The sequence below is a fragment of the Malania oleifera genome, chromosome 4 (assembly GCF_029873635.1).
Source record: "Malania oleifera isolate guangnan ecotype guangnan chromosome 4, ASM2987363v1, whole genome shotgun sequence".
NCBI lineage: Eukaryota > Viridiplantae > Streptophyta > Magnoliopsida > Santalales > Ximeniaceae > Malania > Malania oleifera.
The window spans coordinates 16,993,113-17,017,022 of NC_080420.1; the positions used below are offsets into that span (position 1 = coordinate 16,993,113).

The window sequence follows — 23,910 nt, forward strand, 5'->3', positions numbered from 1 at the left end:
CACAATTAGATGGGCAGACTGCAGTTTTTAATGGGTGCTTTGAGATTTATCTTCTTTGCTTTGCTAGTGACAAACCGAAGGATTGGGTGTGATGGCTTCCATTGGCCAAATAGTGGTATAATACCACTTATCATTCTTCCATCAAGTTTATTCCATTTAAGGTTGTTTATGGTCAAGCTCCTCCTGCCTTTGTTAGATAATCAGTTGGATCCTCCAGAATTGATCAAGTTGGCAAGGAGTTACATGATCGAGATAGAGTGCTTCAAATTCTTAAAGAAAATCTTGTTGCAGCTTAAGCTCGTATGAAACAAGTGATAAGCATCATAGTAAAAGGGATTTCTCAGTGGGAGATTGAGTTTTTCTCAGGCTACAGCCCTTTAGATAGATATCTATAATTGTTTGTTCATATCTATAATTGTTTGTTCTTTAATAAAGTTGTCTCCTCGGTTCTATGGGCCTTATATGATCTTGGAACATATAGGCCTTGTTGCTTATCGTCTTGACTTACCCATAGGTTCTAAGTTACATCCAAATTTTCATGTTTATTGCCTAAAAAAGAAGTTAGGGGAGCAAGTTACTATGCACCACTTGCCTGATATTGCACTTGCTGAGGTTCAAGTGCAGCCACAAGCAATTCTAGATTGTTGAGTGCTCAAACATAGCAGTCAAGACATTGTAGAAGTTTTAGTTCACTGGTCTCACTCACTAGCTAAAGATGCAACTTTGGGAGACTAATCAATCCTTAAGGAGAGATTTTTAGAGTGTATTGCTGCTTAGCCTTGAGGACAGGCCTTATTGGAAGGAGGAGGGACTGTTTGGATTCCCAAATCAATCAGGATTTCTATTTAATGTGTTGGGGTTCCCAAATCAATGGGATTTCTTTTTAATGTTATAATTTCTAAATGAAATAGGTTTGGGTTTAGTAAGGACTTGGATTGGGATTTTTCACATTCCTAATAGGAGTGGGGTTCCCCATCCTATATATATGTAACCCTATGGGGCTTTTTCATTCAAGCAATAACAAAATTCAAAGCTTTTGGCTAATTTGGAGGCAGATCCACTTGAAGTGATCAACCTTATTCTCTCTTTCTAAGTTTCTATTTTCTATCCTTAGAATTTCTCCAATTTCCCAATGACAAAACCCTAGGGTCTTTATTAACTAGTAAGCTAATAATTTGTTTTCCACTATTTATTGATACCATACAGAATTATTTTATTTTATTTTATTGTCATATAATAAACTGGGATGCTATTTTTTTTTAATTCAAATTTGCTGTTATCCTGCATAAACAAATTGAAACAAAACAAATGCCTCCATTCCTCATGCATTCCTTATGATTAGGCTTTACAGATCATCAGAATATACCAATCAGCGAATAATGTTTGATATTGAGCCCTTTGGTCGGCATCTTGGCACGGGTGGTCAGGTATCATTTCAGCTTTTGTTCTTTTTATGTGGTAATGAGACTTCTATATTGGTGCTGTGTCAATGTCTTGTCTGTGGTGAACACAGATATTTATTGCCGGGCTTCCCTCTGACTCATATTTTGACAATTCATAAATGTGTTCAGAATTTTAGAAGTATTTTCAATGTCACACGTCACTAGCACTTTGTGCACAGGCGGTGGACATCCTAACACTTTTTTTAAATATGCTCTAGACATTAATATATATTTTTAATATAAATTTCTTTTACTTTTTTCATGAAAAATCATAATTAAAAAATAGCATTCACAGTTTTTGTTTTTTGAAAAAAATCTATGAAATTTGTTGACATTTAACATTGAAAGAAGTAATATCTTGAGAATTTTAGAAAATAAAAAAGAGAAAAATGCACACACAGACACACAAGCATGGTATTTTTTTTTATAGTGTACAGTTATTAAAAATAATATTTTTATGCATAATATGTTTAATATATAATATTATGTATTTACTAATTAGCTTGTTCCATGTGCCTGTGTCCATGCTTCATAGGAATTGGACCAAGTACTTCAATTTTATTTATATAGTTGTTTTTTTCCCAGGATGGTTTGGTACATATCTATGATCTTCAAACAGGGCAATGGATTTCAAGTTTTCAAGCTGCATCAGGTATCACTATTTTGTATTTTGCGTCCAGAGGAGATGTACTGTATCTAACTTTTGTTTATATACCTTGTCCATACCCAATTGTTTGGTTTGGCTTCATGCAGATACTGTTAATGCTCTATCTTTCCACCCATTTCTTCCTGTGGCTGCCACTTCATCAGGGCAGCGAAGATTTGGAACTACGGATGACTGCAATGACTGGAGTTTGAAAGGTAATTTCAGCGACTTCTGATTCTGCAAAATACTCCCTTACTTTGTCAGTTTAATTTGTAGATTCTGCTTCTGCACTCGCTATAATTTTCTTTCCTGTCCCTATTTGTTTTTTTTGCTGTTTAACAAAACTTCATTTTAGTTCTCAGTGTGTCCCATTACAGTTTTGTGAATGCTATATACTTTGGATGTAAACTATATAATATTCCAACTCTGAAGGCAATGGAATATGCTAGCATGGGTTGGTAATTTGGTAGCTATAAATTGGTTGAAGTTATGGCCTTAGTTGAAGTTTGGCCACTGAAGTTGTATTGAATTTGGTTGTAGGTGTAAGCTGGATTAATCTATGCCTGAGCATAGTTGTTTACTCTTCATTAGCTTCAAGCTAGAAGTCTATCATGTGAAATCATTTTAGTCTCTCTTTCTCCCCCCTCCCCCCACTCTCAAAACTGCACGTTGCTTTAATCATCACCTACTTCTGGAGGTTGGGATTTACTTCTGCAGGCAATATGCTATGAATTAGGTGACAAATGTTGAACTTGTAACAGCTTTGTCATTTGTTTAATGATTGCACACTGAGCGTTGAGACAATTGACTTCATCCCCTACCCTGCGCCCTGGCAGAGAAATTGATCGACTTTAACAGAACAAAAATGTTGCCAGAACTCTATTTACTGGTGCTTCAAAATTTTGAATAGAAAGATGTTGTAGGTTGTGAATTTCTAGTGTCTTTTAAAAGTCTAAACTCCCTTATTATCCTCTCCTTTGTCACTTGCCTTACATTTCTTGGAACGTCTTGCTTGGACCTTGCTTGGACCTCCCTATATATGGATGCATTACTTGGCTTGCGAATAACTGGAATAAGCATGCACTATGAGATTCTTGAACCAAATGGTGATAGTGAACTGTGTGCCTCAGCTGTGATAAATCCTCACTGCTGTGTCTTTAACATGCACTTTGCATTGTTATGTGTGTTGTCTCCTTGTTGAATAGAAGTTCATTTACCAAAAGGAGCAACACCAATGTGTATTACATTGTTACTGATGACAAATTCTATTGTGTAGGTGATGAAAATTGTGCTTCTGTGTGGTGCTTTCCATCTGCTTTGACAGACGAGAATGCTACCAACATTACCTATGGAGATCAAAACAGTGATTCTGGACATGAAGACCCTCCCCTTGATACTTGAGATTCATTTTGGTGTATTTTTTGTACATTTTGTATTAGATTTTATCTTAATTTAGTAAGAATGCGACCAGTTGCCTCCCATTTTTGTTGCGTAGAGTTTGTATCGAGCAGAATGTTTTATTTACCCTTTGTACTAGTATTCAAATACAACCACCTGGGGTCTTCGTCACTGTCTTCATGGTTACAAGATTTTGAAGAATCTTGAGCTTCTTTTATCAGTGGATTAAGGATGGGTATCTTATGCCTGCCTAAAATTTGTATGCATCAAGTGTTTTGCATATTTATGGGTGCAACAAGTGGCAAAGGTGATAAATTGTTTCGTGAGAAATTATTATTATATTATTTTATAATATGGTTTTAGATGATTTTTAAAGCATAAAATTGTGGGAGATTATCGAAATGTTAAGTTTTAGAATTTAAAAATGTGACGAGTCTTATAGTTTGACATGGTTAGGTGACTTAAAACAAGGTTATGCTTAGCCTACACACTTAATGAAGCATTTTACTAAGCAATTAGTAAGTATAAAATCGTCTTGTTTATTATCAGTAGAAAACTTTTATGTTGAGTGTTTAAAGTTTTAAATTAGGTGAGAATATTTGGGATGACATTATCTTATTGAGTGCAATTTAAGATAATGTGCCTCAAAAGAAAATGCAATCTGAAAAAAATAAAATAAAAGTGTGAGTATTGTTATATATAGGATTGAGTTGAGTTGAGTTGAGCTTACACAATGGGATATTGTAACTTGGCTCAATTTAAAAATTTTGAGCTAAGCGCTAGTTAAATTCATTGGTAACAAAATTATTAAATTCAAGCTCAATAATACTTATCAACTTATAATATTATTATTTAATATTGAATTTATGTAATCCTAACGACACCTGTTTGCAAAATGGTTACTGCAATTACGTATGTGTTGCCTTCAATAGAAAATGAAAGAGAAATAACTTGCTTTGGTCCTCTAGTGATTAAATCACTATTTGAACACTCCAATATGGCTTTGAGGAGCCTAGAGTATTACTTTAAAAGGGATTGACCCTAGAACCCTATGTTTGATGAAAATATGATGATAATGGTGATGGATAATGAAAACAATTGGGTTGAAATTTTTGAGCTTGTATTACGAACCTGAAAAATCTAAGTTTGTGAAAAGAGGACAACTTGTATTACCAATATTTGAAAATGGTGAGCGAAAAGAGTGAGTTTGGAAATAGAAGGTTTGGAAAATGTGATGGAATGTATGAGTTTTGAAAAGTTAGAGCTTTATCATCCACCTTTTTAAAATCAAGAAAAACATTGAAAAAAAAAATATTTTTTTTCGGATTTTTTGAAAATATTTCAAAAAAATAAAAATAGAAAACTCTAGCTTAAGCAATCAAAACAAGGTTCATTAGGTCTAATTTTTTTGTTAGAGTCAATTCCTTCTAAAATCATATGATTCTTGAAGGTTAAAAACTTCTGTCATGCTTAAAGAGAGAGAAAGCACTATTCAATATAATTCTCCCCTTTTATCCCATCATAAGTTAGAAAACAGACTTCAGGAACCAAGAGACTAAATTCATATTTTTGGGATTTTCACATTATTTTAATTTTTAAAAGATTTTCAATGAAGACTAGATAAAACACACACTAATGCACACTAACAAACCAACACATAGACACACTATATATAAATACATACATACCAATACATGTATACATACCTCCGCCTTAACCGCGTCCGAGTCATCTTCTCCCCCAAACTCGCCCTCGATCTCTCCTTGTCCCTCATCCTCAAGGTCCGCAACAGAGACTTCTTGGACTACTAGTCTCTCTCCGTGTCCATCGGCTACCGTGGGAGGGCCCTAGGGTTTGTGAACTCAAACGGATGTCGGGTTAGGGCCAGAGGATCGTGACGCCACGCTTGACCTTGACGGCCTAGAGATTGTTCAAGATGTGTTCTACTTGATCGAAGATTTGGCCAACGGTTCGATCCCTTTCGATGTGGACATGGAGGTTCGAGATATCTTTTTGTACCGGAGCCTAGGGTAAAGGAGAGCACAGCCACGCCGTCAACATTGCGTCTAGCGCCATCGCGCCCAGCGCCGTTGCGCCTATTGTACCACCCTCTCTCTGACCCGCCCTTTTCCTCACCAAATTCAACTGTTTCGCCGACACCTAATACACACCTTCGACGACCTTCACTCTCTTGCTCGGCTAGCCGCTTCCCAGCACTGCCACTGCGTTTCTCTCGTCGCCGTCACCGCTTTTCCCTGCGAAGCGAACGCCAAGACTCAAGGTTTGTTGTTTTCTGAGGAGACACACGAGGGGTAACACAAAACAACGATCTGTGCCAAAAACTGCGAGCCGTCAAGGACAGATCACGGAAACTACAAGCCGTCGCTGCTCAAGGTGTCTCCAAACAATGCAGGTCAGTCTATTTTCCATTTAGAAAAGTTTGGCTTTAATATCAATATATTGCAATACAGCTGTAGACACCCCATTTTTACCCAGGCCCAATATTATTATTATTATATCACTATTATTATTTTTATTTTCATTATTATTACCTTTGTTATTTTTAAATATTATTATTATTATTATTATTATTTTTATTAGTATTTTTATTTATTTATTATTATTATTATTAATTATTTATTTTTGTTATTACTATTATTATTATTATTATTTTGTTTTCATTATTATTTTTATTATTTTTATTATCATTATTTTTATTATTATTATTATTATTATTATTTCTATTATCTTTATTATTATTTTTATTATTTTTATCTTACTTTATTATTATTATTATTATTATTATTATTATTATTATTATTATTTCTATATATATTTTTTATTATTATTATTTCATTATCATTATTACTTTTAGTATTTTTTATCATTATTGCTATTATTTTTACCTTGCTATGATTATTTTTATTATTATTCATTATTATTTATTACTAGTAGTAGCATTATTATTATAATTATTATTTTACTATTATTATTATTATTATTATTATTATTATTATTATTATTATTATTATTATTATTATATCATTCATACCCTATTAGTATTATACTTATATATATATATATATATATATATATTATTACCATAAAGGTATATAAGAAAAAAGGAAACATAAAAATAAAAAAATAAAAAAGAGAAGAGGGTGAGAGGCTGGGGGCGGAAACCCTAGCCCTTTCATCCTTCGGTTTTGCCTATATAGGCACAAGCTACACACGGGGAAGGCAGGCGCAGAGCACAGCCGAAAAAAAAAAAAAAAAAACACATTGTTTTGCTTCTCTCTAGTTCACACGCACGGCAGTAGCGGCAACTCTAGCCGCTGCTCTTCAACTTCTTCGTCTTCTTCTTCTTCTTCAACTTCTTCTTCTTCTCCCTCTGCTCTGCTGCCGGCCACACCTTTCTGCCACACACCATCTCCTCCGTTCCCACAGATCTGTAGCATCGCCAGACGAATCCCAGCATAGCCACCACAGAAGCCGTGCCCTGCTGCTCTTCCTATCTTCATCTTCCAGCAGCCTCCGGCCAACCACCAGAGAACTCCCAGCACCATCATCACAGCGGCCGAACCTGCTGCAATCATCAAGATTCACCCGAGCCCGAGGCCACCCATCCTGCCAGCGGCTATCCGAGCAGCTCCCTCTGCAGCCCGAGCGCTCTCCAGCCACGCCAGCACTGCTGTGAGCAGAGCACAACCTTCCTCTGCTCCTGCCTGCTCCAGCAACCATTGCCGTCTCCGGCGTCCTTCCCCGTTCCGTCAGCCCACGGTGAGTCCCCTGCCTTCCTATACCTGCACACACACACACACACAGAGTACATGGACAGAGCACACACGTACTGTCATACACATGCATTTTGTGTTATTTTTATTTACTTATTTTATTTATTTATTTTACATCTTTATTTGTTTTAGTATATTTGACACACTAAAATTGTTGTTTATTTTTGCAGGCATACATGTATGTACATATATACGTATGTAGATAGATTCATTCAAGTCTGGATTTTTATTGTGTTTGCCATATATTTTTAAATACTGAATATTATTATTATTTTAGTTGTTCATGTTTGTGCAGGATTTTTTATTTTTATCGAATTTTATTGTACCTTTTTTTATTCATTCTAGTTTAAAGTGTTTTATGGTATATAATAATGCATTTTAAGGAGTAGTTGTTTTTACAGTTCCTATTCATGTTAATATTTTTACTTTATTTTGTTATTATGGTAGAAGTTTTATTAACTTGTCTCAATATTCAAAGTGTAAATTTTTTTTTGACATATAATATTATTTGGGGGATATTTTTATATAATATTTGTTAGTATCTAGGTTTATGTCTTTTATGTAGAGTTTTCATTATCAATGTATATTCAAGCTTAATTACTTTGAGTTACTATTGGTGTTATGTGCATATTTAAAGTGGTCATCGTGATTGTTAAATTTAACGTTCATATTAGGTTTTTTTTTCTTTATCATCTTGATTATATGTAATATTCATATTTAGGGTTTGTCATTGAGGTTATTGTGGCTTACTAAATGCATATTTGTTCATATTTAGGGTTTGATACTTTGTTGTTACATCGTACATTAGGGTTTCGGTCATTCTCATTAGTAATATGATAGTTTGTTATTAAGGTATTATTGTAAGTATTATTTATTATGGTAGTTTATTATTAAGGTATCATTATTATGTAGAAATTTACTATTGGATATATAAAATTTACGTGGTTTAATGTGGTGTATTAGTGGTATATTTTCCCTTTCTATTTAGTTATTTGAAATTTTGGTGAAATCTAAAAATATAAAAAAAAAAACAAAAAAAAATAAGGAGAAAATTCTTAGAATATTTTGATTTGACTTTCACTTATTATCTCTTGTTATTTCAAAATTCAGCAAAATGTGAAAGAAAATATTAAAATCAGAAAAGTAGAAAAAGTCAAGAAAAATACTTCGAAACTTAAAAATCAATTTTTTTTTAGATCCAAAAACCTCCCAACTAGTATTTTAATACTTAGAAAAAAGGAGATTTCCAAAATTTGGGAGTGTATTTTGTAAATTATCTTCGATTTTATCCCTATGATTTTAATGCGCCGGGGGGGGGGGGGGTATGAGCCTTCGGGCTTCACGTACCTTAAGCTTTGAGAGAATATATATGTATATATTTATTTATTTATTTATTTATTTTTCATATGTATTTATAAATTCATAAAAAGGAGTAATTTAAAGACTTATTAGATTAACTTAAAGATAATTTCAAATTAATTAGGTACTGTTCGTAAGAACGGGCGCGTAGGGGGTGCTCGTACCTTCCCCTCGTGTAACCGAACTCCCGAGCCTAACTCTGGTAATGTAGACCTATTTTACCCCTAACGGGGTAGTCATCATGTGTTCTAACCACACTAAAGGTTAGTGGTGACTCCGACATTCCATGTTTTTCCATAAAAAAATTAAAATAATTTTTATTTCGTCGCCCGGGGCACTCGCGCTCCCGGGACGTCGCGACAACAGTGTCATCCCCCGCCGATGGCGGCACCGTCGGCGGGGAATGCCGTCCAGGCTAGTCCCGGGGTGCAGTCATATGCGCAAATTGTGAGTAAAAAAGTGGAGATGCCTGCGTTCAAAATTCCCATGAGATTGCCCGTTAATATCAATGGGGAATTGAAATTTATTTTCTCAGAAGCAGAGATGGTTAAGGCTAAGGAAGAACTTCGTTTTGCATTACTAATGAAATTTTTGAGGAATTGACCATCTATTGATAAAATTCGGCTTTTGATTGTGAAAACGTGGGGTTTGACGGAAATTCCAACGATCAATGTTATGGATAATTATCACATGTTAATTCACATGAAAAACGAACGTGACTTTCTGCATGGTTGGGTAAGGGAAGGTAGAATTATGGAAGACAATTCTTTTCAAATGTTCAAGTGGATGAAGGATTTTGATACCAAAAAAGAATCCCCATTAGCTCCTCAATGGATTTTCTTACCGGGGTTACCAATGCATCTTTACCGAACGGATTTTCCCCAAATAATGGCAACTCGTTTTGGTCGTTGTCTTGGAACTGATAATGCAACAATTAATCATACGAGAGCATCGGGGGCACGTATTTGCGTGGAAGTTGACCTAACAATGGAGCCGGTAAAGGGATTTCCTCTTGTTTTATGTTCGAAACAATGTATTTGGCAAGAGGCCAAATATGAAAAGATGGGTTTTTTCTGCTCTAAATGTTGTAGGCAAGGACATACCTCGATTGTTTGCAGGGTGGGAGAGAAGCGAAGGGAGGAGGGAAAATATAAAGAAAAAAAGATATGGAAACCAAAGACTAATGAAGGTGTAATAGAAACCAATTTTGACGTGGATAAAGAAGCAAAGAAGGTGGTGCAAGAAGCAGAACGTAGTAATATGCATATGACGAAGCAGATTAATGATAGGGGCCCTAAACTAGCAGAAACTCTTGTAGTTCAAGAAAAAGAGGATCATGCAAGGCAAAACTATGGTATACCGCAAAGAGCATTAGAAAATAATGGAAATGAAGATTCAATAGAGAGGAATGAAGGGGAGTGTGAAGAAGTTAGATGTGATGATGATCCTCGAGTTTCAAAGGATGTACCTCTATCTCAAAAGGAAGTGGATCACGTGGATAGTTCTAAACTGATTGAAGGTCAGGACCAAGGTTTACAATAGGAGGAATTGGCTCGGGGTTATTCGTCTGAGAGTGAGGAAGTGAAATATCAGTTTTAAAAGGCAAAGAAAAAAATGTATGAGTCTGATTCAGGGCAGGGATGGAATTCCGTAAAAAATTCGGTGAGGAAATCTCAGAGGGTTCTTATCTGACCGCACAAATTAAATTTATGATGGATACAATTCTTTCTGGAATATTAGGGGGTTAGGCAGGTCTAGAGGCAGGTTAAAGAAGCTAATTAGAAAGTTTAATATTGGGTTGTTTGCTATTTCAGAACTGTTCGCGGCTGAGGAGTGGATGGTAATGCTGGGTAATTTTTTGAATCACCACCATTTTATATCTAATGAAAATCGGGATGGTAAATTGTGGCTATTTTGGAAGGATATAGATGCCTTTGAGGTGTTTTCAATCACGACTCAAAAGATTTCTGGGTGGTCTTTTAAGGATGGACAAAGAATTTTGGTGAGTTTTGTCTATGCCAAATGTTCTTATGTTGAAAGAAGAGAGTTATGGCGGCAACTGGAGGAGTTCCAATCAGATTTTCCTTGGTTGGTCATAGGTGATTTTAATGTGATTCAAACGGATACTGAAAGAATTGGTGGAAATCCAAGACCATTATTACATATGATGGAGTTTAATGACTGCTTACATCATTGTGGTCTCTTTGATTTATCAAACACAGACTCATGAATGTCGTGGTGCAATGACCATGAAGGGGTGGCTCGTAGTTGGGCTAAGCTTGATCATGTTTTTATTAATAATGGTTTTCCCAACCTATATGGTTCGACTCAATTCAAATATCTACGTTAGAAATCATCAGATCATAGCCCTATGGTGGTGTATACAAATACGCCTTTCTCCCGGTATGACCCTACCCTATTTCGATTCTTGAATATGTGGAGCTCGCATGATAGGTTTTTGTCGTACGTTAAAGATGTCTGGATTAGGAATGACTCAGCCTCGGGTCTTATGAAACTTGCTATTCGCCTTAAGAGAACTAAAATTGCATTAAGTGCATGAAATAGAAATGTCTTTGGGAGAGTGGAAGAAAATTTAAAGGCTTTTGAGGAAAGGATGGAATATCTAGAAAATGAACTACAAGCAGGTTTTTCTGAGGACGTCGAAGCTGATTACTTGACTACTAAGGTAGAGATTCAGGTGTGGGAGAAGAGGGAAGCATCTCGCCTAGGACAAATTGCAAAAAAAAAAAAAGGTTGAGTGAGGGGGATCAAAATTCTAAATTCTTTCATTCAGTTATCAATCAAAAGCGGAATAATAGTCGTATAGACCGTATGATTCTGAATGATGGGAGGATATTGGAGGGTGCGGAAGCAATTCATAATGAGGCAACTGTTTTTTTTTTTCCAGAATTTTTTTTAGAGTCTTCAGCGGTTGAACCATGCGATCTCTCCGAGTTAATTCAAAGGAAAATTTCAGATGTTGATAATAATTTACTCTGTGCTGAGCCGATAGAAGAAGAAGTTAAAAGAGCGATGTTCTCTATTCCCAAAGAAAGCAATCCGGGACCGGATGGATTTGGATATGAATTTTATAAATCTTACTGGGACATTGTAAAAAAGGATCTCTTGGATGCGGCAATGGATTTTTTTCAAGGCACTACTCTTTCCAAGTTTTTTTCCTCTTCATTTATTGTTTTAATTTCGAAGGTGGATAATCCTTCTAACTTTGATAAATTTCGGCCTATTAGTTTATGCTCTGTGGCTTATAAAATTTTTTCCAAGATCCTTGTTTTTAGACTAACCGAGGTTGTTGATAAATTAGTCTCGCATGAACAAGGTGCTTTTATTCCTGGGCAAAGTATTTTTGAAAATATTACACTGACTCAAGAAATGGTTCAGTGTTTGCGAAAAAAAAAAAGTTGGCGACAATGTGATGATAAAACTCGATATGGCTAAGGCTTATGACAGAGTGAATTGGAATTTTCTTCTGGAGGTTCTTAAGGCTTTTGGTTTCTCTGAGAGGTTTTGCAAGCTCATAAAAAATTGTGTGGAGTCCCCATGGTTTTCTGTTTTGATGAACGAAACCTTTAAAAGGTTTTTTCAATCTACGAGAGGCTTGCGGCAAGGGTATCCACTATCTCCTTATTTATTCATCATAATGGAGGAGGTTTTGATAAGGTTGCTTAGGAAAAACTATGAGACTGGTCGAATTGGTAAATTTAATCATCTGATTGGGACCCTATTGGTTTTGCATTTGTTATATGCAGATGATATTCTTATTTTTGCGAATGGTGGGAAGAGGTCTATTGGAAATTTAGTTTACGCTCTGGATAGGTATGAGAAGTGGTCAAGTCAAAAAATCAGTAAGACTAAGTCAGCATTATTCCTTTCAAAATACATCACTCCCGCTAGGAAGCGTGATTTATTGAGAATCACGGGTTTCATGGAAGGTAAATTCCCTGTTACATATTTGGGTGCGCCTTCGGTGTCTGGAAAATTGTCTTCCAGGACATTGGAGCTTCTAGTGGAGAAGATTAGAAAGAAAATTGCAGGGTGGAAATCTAAGTTGCTCTAGCAAGGTGGAAATCTAAGTTGCTCTAAGATTGATTTTATTAAGACATGTGTTGTCTAGCATGCCTATTCATTTGATGTTTGTTATTAAGGTTGCGCAGGTCACATATTCTCGCATTAACTCTCTTCTTTCTAATTTTTTATGGGGAAAGGTGAAAAATAAAAGGAAGATTCATTGGCACTCTTGGTGGAAAGTATATAAACTTACCTCGGAAGGGGGTTTGGGCATGAGAGATCTTAAGAAAGTTCATAAATCTCTTCTCATGAAATTTGCCTTCAGATTGCTCACTTCTAACAATTTGTGGGCAGGTTTTTTCAGAGCTAAATATTGCAGAAATGATCATTTATTAATAAGGAAGGGGAGACCAAATGACTCTCAGTTTTGGAAATCAATTATGGCCACCATTCCAGAAGTTATGGATAATGTTAAGATTGTGGTGAGAGGTGGGAACTCTTCCTTTTGGTTCGACAGGTGGTTGTCATCAGGCTCATTATCTATGAGCACGGAGGATATTTTGAACAAGAAACTGTGTATTAAGGATTGCTGGCTAAATAATAATTGGAACTCTGATTTAGTACGGGAATTGGTTGGTGCTAATAAAACAAAGGAAATTTTGCATCAGGTGCCTACGGGTAAAAGTGGACAGGATATTTTTGTCTGGAAGCCTACCCCAAACGGTAATTTTTCTACAAAAACGGCTTAGGAGAGGAGCAAAAGTAATATTTTTTTGTGGAATAACTGGTTTTGACATTCTTTATTACCTAGAAGAATCTCAATGTGTTTATAGAGAACATGGTTTAGATGCTTGACTGTAGATAATAGAATTCAGACCAAAGGAATATCGATGGCTTCGGCTTATGATTGCTGCATTTAGAGAAGTCAGGAAAACATTGATCATATTCTTTATTTAGGAGAGGTGGCTTCATAGGTTTGGTGTCGGGCTAGTGTGGCATTGGGGATTCCTTTCCAATGATCTCTTCCTTGGAAAAACAAAATGGCAAATTGGTTCCACTATGCTCAAAAATCGTCTATTAAAGGTATTTTAATCGGGCTGATTCCATGTTTGATTATGTGGTGCCTCTGGAATCAGAGATGTAAAGCGAGAATGGAAGGAGTTTATCAAAGTGCAGACTAGATGTGGAGAAGTGTTCGATTCTGGGTTAGTTTTATTACTGAGAGCATCAATTCTTTTCAAAAATTGAAGAAGTCGGACATTAAGATTTTGAATGAGTTTCAAATTAAGCATGAGAGAGTTTGCGATAGGCCTGGAAAAATTATTTCATGGGTTAAACCTCCAGTAGGGTGGATAAAACTTAATTGTGATGGGAGTTGTAGGGGCAATCCGGGTACTTCAGGAGGTGGAAGAATTATTCGGGATTGCCATGGCATGGTAAAAGCGGTTTTTTCAAGTTATTTTGGTAATGGTACGAATAATAGTGCGGAATTAAAAGCAATTAGGGAAGGAATTCATTTGTGTAAATGTTTGCATTATGTTAATGTGATTATTGAAAGTGACTCACGAATTGTAGTTGATTGGTTTCGGAAAGGTAGATGTACTTTGTGGTATCTTTAGGAATTTTGGGAGGAGCTCGTGGCAGAGTTAGAAGGAGTGAATGTCATGGTGATCCATCAATATAGGGAAAGCAATAGTGTGACTGATTTTCTTGCTAAAGAAGGAGAAATGGGAAAAGATGTAACCTACGAAGAACAACACCTTCTACGAAGTTATCTGAAAGGTATACTTCGGATGGATAGGTGGAGTCTCATTTCCGTTCGTCGTTAGTTCAACTCTAGAGTTTCGTTTGGTGTATTTTGTTTTGATTTTGGTTGTTTTTTATGTTTTTATCTCCTTTGTTAGTTTTGTTTAATTTTGTTTGTCTTAATTTGGTTGGTTTGTTTTAACTTGCAACCACGGTATTCCTCCTCCAAAAGTGAGGGTATATTAATAAATAAATGGAGGTACTGCCCTCTTTTAGTTAAAAAAAAAAAAATGTATACATATACCACATGCACCAACATGTATACACATACTATATACAAATACATACATACCAATACATGTATACATATACCACATATATACTTACAATATACACACCTACATATACAAACTAGCGTGTATACATATATATACTACCTACATGCTTACATATATACACACATACGTATAAACATTGACATGCATACATATATATCAAGTTCATAGACTTATACACATACATATACTTATATACACATACAAATACATATTGACCAATACATACGTATATACTAAGTACATACATTTATGCGCGCGCGCGCGCACGCACACACACACACACACACACACACAGATATATATATATATATATATATATATATATATGTTGGTCTTACAAGGCTTAATGTCCTGTTTTGATACTAACAAACAAGTGAAATTTAACATATTTGGTTAAGTGATGACATTTCAGGACACAATCATGAAAAGGCAAGGTCAAGTATTTAGAAGAATTCATGAAAGCTTATATTTCAATGGAGAATGATCATATGAAGCCTAAAGCATGGATTCAAGGATGATTTAATAAAGCTTGAAGAAAATGATCACATGAAATGTTTTCAAAAGCTTACTTCAATTCAAGTGATCAAGAATGAAAGCTTGAAGAACAATAAAACTCGGGACTAAGAGAACTCAAAGCAACAACTTCATATAAGAAGACTTCAAGGAGTTCACAAAATGAAAAGATGAAAGTCTATAAGACACGCTTTGTAAGTACTTCAAGTATATTCAAATATGAAATTATTTGAAGCTCGTTAGGTACAAGAGACCTAGAGACCTAAAACTTAATCTTGGAACATATTTTTTAAGTATCAAAATTTAAATGCCAAGAATTGAGAAGCAAAGAGAGTTCTTACAAAAATATCTTAAAAAATAGTATTCTTGTACTTGACAACAGCCTAACTGAAATCCTTAGTAGGCTGACAATTTAAATTTTTTAAAATGCATAGAATGAAGGTCGTCAGGCTACTGCCTAGCCCCTAACAGCCGCCTGACGAGGCAAACTGAGAAGCCTGATTGGGTTCTGCCAAGCGACTGCCACCCTACTGACTTTGAAATTAAACTGTGTATTTAGTAACAAGTGCCTGAGCAAAAGGTGACAGACTATTGCCATATGGGAAATGTTAAATTTTTATAAGGGAAAGATTTTTTAAATCAGATTGCTTAGGGCTCAAACTTAATTAAAACTTGGGCACTACTCCAAGTAAACTTGGGGATCAAGTAAATTCATTTTATCAAGTCTATAAATAGCCTCAAGATCAATGATTTTAAATACCCAAACATAAAATTCAACTCTTAATCTTTCTCAATTGCTCTCATCACTCAAAGGCTCTTTTGCTACAATATTGTGCACGAATTCTACTAAGTGTTGCTGACTTTCAATCACTGATCTTGTGCTTCAAATCTGAATATTTCAATCATTGAAAGAATTAATCAGTGATAAACTTCCTTGAGCTTCAATTTCAATTTCATATTGATTTACTTTGAAGTATATAGTTTTGAAATTATACTAATTAGCTCTTTTGAGAGTATGTACAAAATCTCTTGATTATTTTCTTGTAGATTGTTAACAATTCCAAGATGTTTGGATCGTTGGACCGAGCGAGGGGAATTGCTTGTAAAGGTGCAGCTCTAGCCTATTGAAAGAGTAACCGAGTGTGGGGTATCACTTGGAGAGGCGGGCTCTAGCCTATTGAAGGAGTGTGTAACGGTTTTGTTCCGCTCGGAAAAGAACTGGTTTAGTGAATCCTTTGGTGGTTTTCCAAAGGCGAGGACGTAGGTTGGGGATAAGCTGAACCTTGTAAAAAATCCGGTCTCACTCTCTTTCTCTTCTCTCTTTATTTTTAGAAAACATATAAACTGCGTGAATGTTTTTAATTCCTTAATCATAAAAATTACGTGGATTGGAAATTAAATAAACCAAAGTTTAATTTTGATTTGGGATTGCGAAAACCAAAAGAGAGTACGTTGGATGATCAATACTTTGCGGAAATCTCAAAGGGAGTACGTTGATTGGTTAACACTCAAAGAAAAATTAACTAAGAGTTTATTTAAATTCTGAGTTGTTGGGAATTTGAGTTGTGGTTTGCATTGAAGAATCAATTTCATTCTCTACACGACTTGCATAAAATTTCATATACACAGGATTGTTAACAAAAGCTTAAAGCTGAATATTAAAGTTTGTGGATTGAACACTTTGATTGTTGAATGGTTGGTTGATTGTTTAAGTTTTATTTACTTATGTTGTATTGGTTACTTTGTTGGTATATGACTGTGGATTGAATATTGTTTTAAGTATTTGTTACGTATTGGATAAATCAACAAAAAGTCAAGAATTCATTAAAAGAATTAAAAGAGGTTAAAAAGAATTAAAAGAATTTTTTTTAAACCCAATTCACCCTCCTCTTGTGTATTTGTAAGTCTTGTACCTTTTGTACTCACTTCATACAATTTTGGTGATAGTGGATTTGAACTGCCATGCCACATGGACGTACCTCAATATTTGAGGGAACCACATTAAATTTTTGTCTCATTTTATTTATTATTTGCATTACACCATTGATTTACTTGTGAGAATTGTTTGCATATATAATTTTTCCCAACAAGTGGTATCAAAGCCGTGTTATTTGGACTCATTAGGTATGTGTAAATTATGGATGGTAATGTTGATCGTATGATTAGTTTCAATGGAAGCAATTGGGTAACTTGGAAAAAAAAAATGCAAGACCTTTTATTTTGCAAAGATTTGGATGGACCTATTGAGAGTGATAGCTGAAAGCCTAAAAACATGAGTACTGATGAGTGGAATAGGCTTAATATAAAAACCATTGGTGTCATTCAACAATGGATTGATGATAGTATTTTTTATCATGTTTCTATCGAAACTTCGGCACATGAATTATGGAAAAAAATTGGAGGGTCTTTATGATAGAAAGTCGGCTACAAATACAACTTTTCTTTTCCAAAAATTGGTGAACTTCAAATATAAAGATGAGGGTCTTATTATCGAGCATTTAAATGAGATGAAAAATATTATCAATCAACTTGCTACTATGAAAATAGTTTTTGATGATGAGTTACAAGTCCTAATGCTTCTTAGCTCTTTGCTAGAAAGTTGGGAGACTTTGGTTGTGACAGTTAGCAGTTCGGCTCCCGATGGAATTGTTACTATGAACCAAGTAACTATTAGCTTGTTGAATAAAGAAATTAGAAGAAAATCAGTTGGCTCTTCTCATTTAGAGGCACTTGTGATAGAAAATCAGAGGAGAGGTAGAAGTAAGAGTAGATCTTCTTACCGTAATGATAAATCAAGAGGCCGGTCTAACTTAGCTTCAAAAAAGGATATTGAGTGTCAATATTGTCATAAAAAAGGGCATATGAAGCGGGAGTGTAAAAAATTGAAATTCAAGGAGCAAAACAAAGAGAAAAATTTTGAGAAAAAGTATGAAGACACAACTTTAGTTGCATCTGATGGTGATCTTATGGTTGTTTGTGATGAAAGTTGTATTAATTTGACAAGTCAAGAGACTAAATGGGTTATTGATTCCGATGCCTCATTTCATGTCACTTCTCAGGAAGATTTCTTCACTTCCTATTCCAAAGGAAGTTATGGACTTTTTCGGATGGTAAAGGAAGGTTTGTCAAAAATTGTTGGCAAGGGAAATGTTTGCTTGGAAACAAATCTCGGATGCAAGTTGGTGCTCAAAGTTGTGAGACATGTACCCAAAATTCGGCTAAATTTAATATCTACCAGAAGCTTGATGATCAAGGGTTTGACAACCATTTTGGTGATAGAAAATGAAAGCTCAAAAAGGGTAATTTGGTGGTGGCTAAAGGCAAGAAGACTAGTACACTATACATGATGCAAGGTAAAATTGGTAATGGTGTCGCAAATGCAATTGAGAGTCACTCTTCCATCGATTTGTGGCATAAGCGGCTTGGGCAAATGAGTGAAAAAGGAATGCATTTTTTGTTCAAAAAGAAGCTCCTACCTGGGATGAAAGGTACTTGTCTTAAAGCTTGTGTTCATTGTTTGGCCGATAAGCAACATAGAGTTCCTTTTCGTACAAAGTTTGTTACTAAAAAAATCTAATGTTCTAGATTTGATACATTCTGATGTATGTGGTCCTTTGAAAGTTAAATCTCATGGTGGTTCACTTTATTTTTTTACTTTTATTAATGATTGTTCAAGAAAAGTTTGGGCTTACATTATTGAAGACTAAAGATCAAGTTTTAGATGTGTTTAAGAATTTACTGGTTAAATTTGAAAGGGAGATTGGAAATAAGGTGAAATTTGTGCGCTCAAATAATGGTGGAGAGTACATTAACCCATTTGATGCATATTGTTATAGCCAAGGCATTAGATATCGAAAGACCATCAAGAAAACCCCTCAACAAAATGGAATTGTCAAAAGGATGAACCGCACCATACTGAAGATAATGAAATGTATGCTCTCTCATGTGAAGTTGCCAAAATCATTTTGGGGTGAAGCAATGAGGACGATGGTGGACTTGATTAATTTGTGTCCTTCAACTCCTCTACTTGGTGAAGTTTCTAAAAAATTTCCAAAGGTAAGGATCTCACTTATGATCACTTGAAAGTGTTTGGTTGTCGTGCATTTGTTCACATTCCAAAAGATGAAAGATCCAAACTTGATGAAAAGACAATGCAATGTATTTTTCTTGGCTATGGGCATGATGAATTTGGATATATATTGTGGGATCCTATTGACAAGAAAGTTGTTAGAAGCTGGGATGTTGCATTTTTTTAAGATCAAGCAATTGAAGATTTTGGCATAGTTGAGCAATCACAATCTAATGGGAATGATTTTGTTGACTTAGAGTCATCTTTTCCACCTTTGGCACATGATGAAAATATGGAAGATGTTCTTCCACCTTTTGAAGATGTTGGAAATGATGAAATTTCTAGTGATGTTGAAGATGAAAATAAGGGGGAGCAATAAGTTCAAGAGCAAACTCAATTGAGAAGTTCTTCAAGAGAGCCAAGACCTTCAACGAAATATCCATCAAGTGATTATGTTACTTTAATGGATCAAGGGGAGCCCGAAATCTATCAAGAAGCCATGAACCATGAAAATAAAGCTGAATCAATGGAAGCTATGCAAGAGGAAATGAAGTCCATAGCTGACAATTACACTTATGATTTGGTTAAATTTCCTCCTGGAAAGAAAGTTTTGAAAAACAAATGGGTGTTTAGGTTGAAAAATGATAGAAAGAATCTTTGGTACAAGGTTAGGCTTGTGGTAAAAGGCTTTGGTCAGAAAAAAGGGAATTGAATCTGATGAGATATTCTTATCGGTTGTGAAGATGTCATCTATTTGGGTTGTTCTTGACATGGTAGCAAACTTGAATTTAGAAGTTGAATAACTAGATGTGAAAACCACTTTATTATATGATGACTTGGAAAATGAAATTTATATGGAACAATCGGAAGACTTTAAACAAAAAGGGAGAGAGAATTTAGTGTGCAAATTAAAGAAAAGTTTGTATGGGTTAAAGCAAGCACCATGGAGATGGTTCAAGAAATTTGATTCTTTCATGATTGATTATGGTTACTCAAAAACCTCTTCGAATGATTGTGTGTTTGTGAAAAAAATTTCCAAATGGTACTTATATTATTCTTTTACTCTATGTTGATGATATGCTTGTTGTAGGACAAGACTCCTCTAAGATTGACAAGTTGAAGCTGGAGTTAAGCAAGTCTTTTGCTATGAAAGACTTGGGACCAGCAAAGCAAATTCTTGGTATGAAAATTGTTTGTGATCGTGAAAAATGGCAAATTTGGTTGTCTCAAGAAAGGTATATTGAAAAAGTGCTTGAGAGGTTCAATAAGGATAAAGCAAAACCCGTTGGTTGCTCACTTGCCAGTCACTCCAAGTTTAGTACAAAACAAAGTCCTACAAGTGAGAAAGACAATGAAGAGATGAAGAAAATTCCTTATGCTTCGGCTGTTGGTTCTTTAATGTATGCAATGGCTTGCACAAGACCCGATTTAACTCATGTTGTTGGAGTTGGTAGTCGGTTTCTCTCTAATCCAAGAAATGAGCATTGGTTAGAGGTAAAATGGATTCTTTGATACCTTAGAGACACTTCAAAGGTGTGTTTGTGCTTTGAAAATGGTAAATCTATGATCCATGGATTCACGGACGCTAACATGACCGGTAATGTTGATTCTAGAAAATCTACTTCGGGTTATTTGATGACTTTTGCAAGGGGAGCTATGGCATGGCAATCAAAGTTGCAAAATTGTGTTGCTTTATCTACTACAGAAGTTGAGTTTATTGCCAGTACCGAAGCTTGCAAAGAATTTCTTTGGTTGAAGAGATTCTTGAAAGAGTTGGGCATGGAACAAGAAATGTATGTTCTTTATTGTGATAGCCAAAGTGCAATTCGTTTGAGTGAGAATTATAACTTCCATTCAAAGTCAAAACATATTGATGTTAGATATCATTGGATTCGAGATGTGTTGGATAAGAAATTGTTGGAACTTGAAAAAATTCACACCGATGATAATGGTTCGGATATGATGACAAAAGCATTGTCTAGAGGCAAGCATGTGAAGTGTCGAATTTTGGCTGAATTGGTGGAGTCGTCCCTATAAGTCAAAATGGGGAGATTTGTTGGGTTTCCCTCCTTGTGGAGCCTAATGTATTGAAAATGGGTGAATTTTTTTAATGGGCTGGTTTGTTGGCTTCCCAGTGGAAGCTATTTGGTGCATGCTTTTCGGTTTCCAAAAAGCCTCACGCATGCAGCCACCGAGGCCTTACGCACAGTAGTGAAGCAACCCCTCCATTTTTTTTGTTTTTTTATTTTCCTTACACAACAACAGTAGCAAGAAATAGCTCCACCCAGTTTTCTCTCCAATCATATTTTCCACACACACAGACCCTCACCCTAGCTCCTCACGCCAGAGTTGTCTTCTCAGTTGCAGCAACCTGCTGCTGTTTGTCTCTCCTATGTGTGACTCCAGCAACCTCTTATTATCAGCATTTTGGGAGCTTCTGGTTGTGCTCTTTTTTGGTTGGTTTTCTTGGATCTTTGTTCACAATATTGGCGATGTATTTTCATCTTGCTATATTTGTTATACATTTTTTGTGTATTTGTAAGGCTTGTGCCTTTTGTACTCGCTTCATGCAATTTTGGTGATAGTGGATTTGGACTGCCGTGCCCCATGGACGTACCTCAACATTTGAGGGAACCACGTTAATTTTTTTGTCTCATTTTATTTATTATTTGCATTACACCATTGATTTACTTGAGGGAATTGTTCACGTATATAATTTTTCCCAACATATACTACAAATATTCATATACTAAATACCATAATTTACACATACACACACACACACACACACTCATATACATATCCATATAAACACATAAAATTAAATACCTACTTATACACACACACACACACACACATATATACATATATATTGCTTACCTATATACATACACATATATACTATTGCATATACTACAAATATTTATGTACTAAATACCATAATTTACGCACACACACACATAGATTAATATGAATATGTATATATTTCACACCTATATATATATATATATATATATATATATATACTTATCCATATAAATACATAAATACATAAATATATATAAATATAAATGCACCAATATATATATATATATATATATATATATATATATATATACATCCTAAATAAATGCACACATAAAAATATATACATACGTATATAGTATCATGTATAAATACACATACATACAATAATATAAATTCATATAGATTTACACACACACACACACAAAAACACACAAAAGTGTGCACATAATAATATATACATATATTTACACACACACACACACACACATAATATGTAACGCCTTGAACTCGGCAGGGTCTGAGGTATTATTTTCAAAAAATAATTTACAATAGAAGTAAATAAACCTCAAATATTCTTATTAATAGAGCACTGATTAGCTTCATTACAAACATATTTCGAATATTAAAATTAACATTCTTAAAAATATAAAAATATACAACATAGCCAAGTGGTATTATACAAATTTTTAATTAAATTTTTTTCTTCTGTTACCGCTCGCGTACTTGCTATGCCTGATTATTGCTATGTTCTCTAAAATCATCTGTAATGCAAAATAATATTTGGACTGAGACGACGCTCAGTAAGTAAGAAAAATTATTATTAGTGTATGATCAAGATGAACAGTTAGACCAAGTGGTTGAGGGTCTTTATTTCCAATTGTATTTTGATGACAACAACCCATTAGCAGTTCTTTAACGTTACTAACCTTTCTCTCTAGTCCAGCTCAGCTGCACAGAACGTCTCCAAAGCAAGCAAGTTTCAAACCAGCCAAAAGCAACATGTGACATGACCAGAACTTAGCCACTCAAACCAAAGCACTCATAGACTTTACACAGCAAGCACATGTTCTAAGTTGAGCGTGAGAGTTAAAGAGATTGTTTCTGTAATCCTTTGTGTATGGAGGTTGTAGACACCCCATTTTTACCCAGGCCCAATGTATTTATTACTATTATTATTATTATTATTATTTTATTATTATTATTAGTATTTTTATCTTTATTATTACTATTATTATTATTATTTATTTCTGTTATTATTATTATTATTATTATTATTATTTTACTATTATTATTATTATTTTTATTATTTATTTATTTATTTTTGTTATTACTATTATTATTATTTTGCTATTATTATTATTTTTACCTTATTATTATTATTATTATTATTATTATTATTATTATTATTATTACCATATTAATAATTATTCTCATATATATTATTTCCAAAAGAAAAAATATATATTAAAAATACAATGAACAAAAAAGGAAAAGAGAGATTCTGGTTTCTAAATTTTTTTTTTATATAATGCCTCTTTTGCTTCTCTCCAGGGCAGGCTGGGGGGGGGGGGGGAAGGTTTCACGCAGATCTCTCTCTCTCTTATCTCCCTCTCATTCGCACACAGCCCCTCTCATTCGCATCAAACCCGGCAACCCTAGCCTCTCTTATCGGGGACTCTCCTCAATCTCGTTCTCTCTTCTCCTCCTCTGCTCTCTGTCTCTCCCGCTGCCCCCTCAGTTCCCACAGATCTGCAGCATCAGCAGACTCCCA

At 34.8% G+C, this 23,910-nt stretch overlaps 1 protein-coding gene across 2 annotated transcripts in view; it reads left to right on the forward strand.

The window, feature by feature from the left end:
• LOC131154204 (uncharacterized) overlaps positions 1–3,768 on the forward strand; it is a 57,794-nt gene extending 54,026 nt beyond the window's left edge. The window contains exons 11-14 of one of the 2 annotated variants that reach the window (XM_058106816.1): positions 1,343–1,427; positions 2,028–2,094; positions 2,196–2,303; positions 3,365–3,768. In XM_058106816.1, coding sequence (XP_057962799.1) covers positions 1,343–1,427; positions 2,028–2,094; positions 2,196–2,303; positions 3,365–3,489 — 385 coding nt within the window. In that variant the 3' untranslated portion in view covers positions 3,490–3,768. The remainder of the gene's footprint in view (positions 1–1,342; positions 1,428–2,027; positions 2,095–2,195; positions 2,304–3,364) is intronic. The other variant, XM_058106817.1, reaches the window with a different exon arrangement.
• Positions 3,769–23,910: the final 20,142 nt, after the last annotated feature.